This window comes from Sphaeroforma arctica (genome assembly GCF_001186125.1).
Source record: "Sphaeroforma arctica JP610 unplaced genomic scaffold supercont1.829, whole genome shotgun sequence".
Classification (NCBI taxonomy): domain Eukaryota; class Ichthyosporea; order Ichthyophonida; genus Sphaeroforma; species Sphaeroforma arctica.
Genome location: NW_014039729.1, coordinates 76 through 4,735, shown reverse-complemented (window position 1 = coordinate 4,735; position 4,660 = coordinate 76). Strand labels below are relative to the sequence as shown.

General features: G+C 50.3%; 1 protein-coding gene across 1 annotated transcript; it reads right to left on the bottom strand.

Moving 5' to 3' along the window:
- Positions 1 to 332: 332 nt before the first annotated feature.
- On the bottom strand, positions 333 to 4,396 carry SARC_08793 (hypothetical protein). The gene is made up of 6 exons (XM_014297205.1): positions 4,304 to 4,396; positions 3,805 to 3,919; positions 3,504 to 3,664; positions 1,717 to 3,348; positions 761 to 1,553; positions 333 to 592 (listed from the first exon to the last, which is right to left on the bottom strand). Exons 1-6 carry the CDS (start codon positions 4,382 to 4,384, stop codon positions 438 to 440), a joined length of 2,937 nt encoding a protein of 978 aa, XP_014152680.1. The 5' UTR covers positions 4,385 to 4,396; the 3' UTR covers positions 333 to 437.
- Positions 4,397 to 4,660: the final 264 nt, after the last annotated feature.

Sequence of the window (4,660 nt, the reverse complement as noted above, 5' to 3'; positions counted from 1 at the left end):
GTGTTTGCGTGTGTGTACTGGTGGAGTGGGGGGTGAAACATCTACCCATAATGTCAGTACACATCAGTACCGATGATTGCCGAACGATGGCTTGGATTACAATACAACTGGACGGCCCTACAGCGCACGAATGTGCTGAGATGTCATCACTGACTTCTAATACAACTTCTTGAATAGGTGACGGGAGTCCTACATAGGTCATAAATTCAAAATATGAATACAAAGTACCATTTCACAAATTATGAGTGGTTGTCACAATACAATAGCACGTGTGCTCTCAATGGATAGTGCTAATCGTCAAAGACAGTAAAGGTGAGGCACATAGAGTCTTACTTGTTTGTCTATAGTTTTATACATTCATTTGTAGTTCGATTGCGCGGTATGGGTGCTATATTGAGATAGCCTTGAAGTGGATAATACCATAACCCGGCAACGACTCAGAGCTTCCGTTTTCGCTTCAGTCGCTTCCATGATTCGCTCTCGTAGTCCATTTCGAATACAATTTGTTCCAGGAACATATGGTCATTGTAGGCCACCTGTTCTTCATTCATGACCACACTCACCTTGGACCCTATCTCAGGGTTAGGATTGCCTGCAATAACCAGAGTTCGGAGCGAAATGAGTGCAATTGATCTGAGCGAGAAGTTTGCGCTTAACTACCAAAGTACTGATGGGAGGACAACGCTCCGTTTCTCCCTGGTGGGACGTGCATAGCGCATTTTGCAAACAACTACTAACAGCCACAACAAACACCACATACGCATATCTCCAGTGACGAAGCGTGAAATCCGATCTCGGTCATTCTTTTGCAGCCGATTGGTCTGTACCAAAATGCCGTCCAGCGTTGCTTGATTGTCCGACCTCTCTTGATCGTGCTGTTGCTGTTGATGTTGCTGCTGTTGGTGCAGCTGTTGTTGTTGCTGTTGCTGTAGCAACTGCTGTTGCTGCTGCTGTTGTTGATACTGTTGTTGGTCGTAGTGTTGTTGCTGCTGCTGGCTCATCCGGTGCGATGGTGGTGCTTCGTACCCGTACTGACCGCCGTGTATATTGAATTGCTGCTGCATTTGGGGCTGAGTCGGTTGTTGCCGCAGTTGTTGTGGGTGCTGTGGTTGTGTATGCTGACGTTGTAAATGCTGTTGTTGCTGTATATGTGATATAGGTTGCTGCTGCGGCTGTGGCAGATGCGGCTGCTGTTGGAGCGGATGCGTTGGTGTCTGATGCAAACGTCCAGGTTGTACTGCTTGCTGCTGTTGATGCTGTTGTGCTGGTGGGGGCGGGGCAAACTGTGGATCGGACGGTTGGCTGTACTTCTGTGACAGCTTTTGCTGCTGACTATACTGAGCTTGTCGCTGTGCGTCTAGGAAGGATTGGATCCTCATCAACTCCGACCGGACTAATTGCACTCGCCCGGACAAGAACTGGAATACGCTGGTGTCCTTCGCATACTCCGCTTGTGTGAGGTTTCCACTGTTCATGCGACGCTGTACCTCGCGCAGTTGTCCAGCAATCTTCGCGCCCTCTTTCTGATAGTCGGCTTCCTGGGCAAGCATAGCCTGCATGTCAGAAGCATCGAGGTAGCAATCAACAAACGCGATTAATATATCAATTGAGAACGAGAATGTGATCCCAGTTAAAGAGAAGAAAAATCGATATTCGTGCGTGCATCAACGAAACGGAGGGGTACGGGTCGAAAAAATATAGAATTCCCTTATTTACCATTTGTTGTTCGTGGACCTGCGTCGGCGGAGGTGGGGGTTGTTCGCCATTATACTGCACACTGTTGCGATAATTCGGCACCAACTGTTGCGACGGCCCGGGCGAAAGCTGTGGGTGTTGTTGCTGTTGTTTCTCTGACTGCAGCTGCTGCTGAGAGTGTTGTTGTTGCAGTTGTTGGGGCTGTGGTGGCTGAGTATGTTGCTTTTGCTGCAGTTGCGGCTGTGGTGGCTGCGTGCGTTGTTGTTGCAATTGTTGGGGCTGTGGTGGCTGCGTATGTTGTTTTTGCTGCAGTTGCGGCTGTGTCTGTTGCGGTTTTAACCGCTGAGGCGGTGGTTGCTGTTGCTGCTGCTGTCGGTGCATTACCTTTTGTCTCTGCTGCTGTTGCTGCTGTACCTGTTGTTGTTGCTGTCGTTGGGGTGACGCCAACTGCGCCGGGTACACCCCGCCCACACCTGCAACCGTACTGTGCTGAGCAGCGAGCACGTGCGCATCTGGCCCGTGCCCATTGGCACTCACCACAGGCATAGGCGGCGCAGGCGGTGGCCACGTCTCGTACCCCGAAGCAGTGCGAGCCAGTTCGGTACTCTGCATCCCCCCGTGTCCCATGGGGCCATTCACATCTACCTCCACGCCGAGGTCCACTCCGTCGATACCCAGATCCATACTGCCCATATCCGCATCAGCGACAGCACCAGGCGTGCCTTCAAGAGACTGCTGAGATGGCGGTGCCACCTGCGCCTGCTGTTGTTTGGTACCTCCTCTACCGTCTTGCGCTACCACGGCCTTAGTAGCGGTATTGGTAGGAACAACTTCGTGTCCACCACTGGCCCTCCTTTCCTTGTCCTTTTTGGGTTTCTTGGGTGTCGCCTTCTTCGACGCACTGTCACCCGCAGTCCCCTCGGCCGGGTGGACTCGACTAGTCGACATCTTGCGGCTCTTCCTGCCGTCTTTGACCCCCTTCTCGCCCGTATCCTTCTTATTGCGTCCACTGCCCGCATCCGCATCGCCCTCCACAGTGTTCTTGAGCTTCTTCTTCTGGTTCTCCTTTTTCTCCTTCGCCACAGCCGCCGCCTCAGTCTCGGCGGCCCTTTCGCGCTCTTTTCCCCTGAGCTTCTCTTTGGCTGCTCTCTCTGTCTCGGCCTTTTCTCTCTTCTTGTTCTCGACTTCAATCTTCGCCAGCGCCGATGCCTCCTCGGCCTTGCGCTCAATCGATTTCTGTCGCTCGAGGCGTTTCTGTTCCTTTACCTTCACCTTTCGCTCCTTTTCTTCCTCCAGCAACCGTTGTTTCGCAAGCCGTTTTCTAACGCGTTCTTGCTCTTCCGCTACCAGTTCTTGCTCCGTCTTCTTCCGCTTCACCGACGTGGCCACCAGATTTAAACTCTCACTGTTGTCCAGCATGACAGCACTCTTCTTATTCACCACATACTTCTTCCCCGTGTTGTGTAGCGTTGCCGCGCTCGAGCGTCTTGCGAGGGCATTGGATCCACTCGAATTGGGTCGGCTGTGCGATGAATTGTTCAACTGACTGAACATAGAGTTCCGTGGGAGGCCCACACCACCGCCGATTTTGCGCTCGCGATTGGGATTGGCCGTCATGCTGGGTTTGCGCCTCTGTAGTGATCTCTGGCTCGCCTGTGTAGTGTAAAATGAAATAGCAAAGTACAGAAAGGTAAACGACAGCCTAAGTGGCGACAACGTGTACTGCTAGAGTACCTGCTTGCACAACCAGACATTCTGCTATACGGCGAGCACTCCATTCACTTTAAAACTGGCCATGCGCGCCTTACCTTCTCCACTGCGGCATTCAGAAAGTCTCGGAGCTTGTCGGCCTTAGTCGGCCCACGAACAGTGAAGTGGGGGTTTTTCGCTGGTTTCATAGGCTGCGCCTCGTCGGAGATGTCCAGATATTGCTGCTCCAAGGGCAAGAGTGCAGTGCTGCTTTTACTCACTGTGTGTTAGCGTGGCGAAATACAAGTGTCAAAATCCTGAATACGCACCATCAACGAGAGAGAAATATAGTAGCCGCAACATCTTTAAGAATTACACACAGCGAAGAATACCAATTCTTCACATATAAAATGGTCGTACATTGTTCTACTATATCCTTGTAGGCAACGAACAGGCCATTGTCATCCTCCTCGAAGTCGTAGCTCAGGCACCTATCGCTGACGTAGATCTTCATCAGCGATACCACACAAACCACCTGCAGGTAAGATGTAGGTGAAGATGAGCAGCTATAGCTCCAAAAGTTCTGTGAGAGCGACAACCCTTTCGTTAGTATGAATCCTAAGCTACACGGAGTCGTCGTTGTTGTGCAGTTGCTTTTTGGTCACTATGTTAGCCGGAAGCTCGATAATGTGCGCTCGAACGCTCAGTAGAACACTGCGAGACGATATTGCTTTTACGTGACTCCAAAGCTGGTCTGAACGTATCGAATGCGCTTCTTGAGAAGAAAAGACCGACAATGAGGTATAGGGGTACACGATGAAAACATGGACCAACAGGGAGCAAGCTAAGTTTGAAAATAGAGTACGGTAATCAGAGTTTGAGATGATGACACAGGCCACGCGTGATGTATTGCACATACCCATGCATCATCATCCTGCTGTGCGGCCTCTAGAAGTAAAGTGAGCTGTTGCTTCAGATCCGTCAGTGGTTTCTTACGCATGTGGAGGACCGCTGAAGAGCAAAGAAAGCCGATAAATCGACAGAAGATCATCGGGTCAATAAATGTATCAAACGAGCCATGCTAGAACGTTTGTAATTTCATACGTTCAACTATTTTTCATCTTAGTGCGAACCCAGATAAAGTATAATAAGAAGTAATACATACACAGAGTACAATGTAACACGATTAAACTTTCGTCATTCAGCTTCTACATATAGAGTTAAGCTATCGTACGCAAAAAAACATACAAGCGTTTGACAACGACACAAACACCAC

Bases quoted from the DNA above. Each gene is read 5' to 3' on its own strand.
- SARC_08793 (XM_014297205.1), bottom strand. From the start codon at position 4,384: ATGCGTAAGAAACCACTGACGGATCTGAAGCAACAGCTCACTTTACTT. The intron at 3,665-3,804 runs GTACGACCATTT...GCTAACACACAG, and splicing joins CAAGGATATAGTAGAACAAT to TGAGTAAAAGCAGCACTGCA. The intron at 3,349-3,503 runs GTAAGGCGCGCA...TACACTACACAG, and splicing joins TGAATGCCGCAGTGGAGAAG to GCGAGCCAGAGATCACTACA.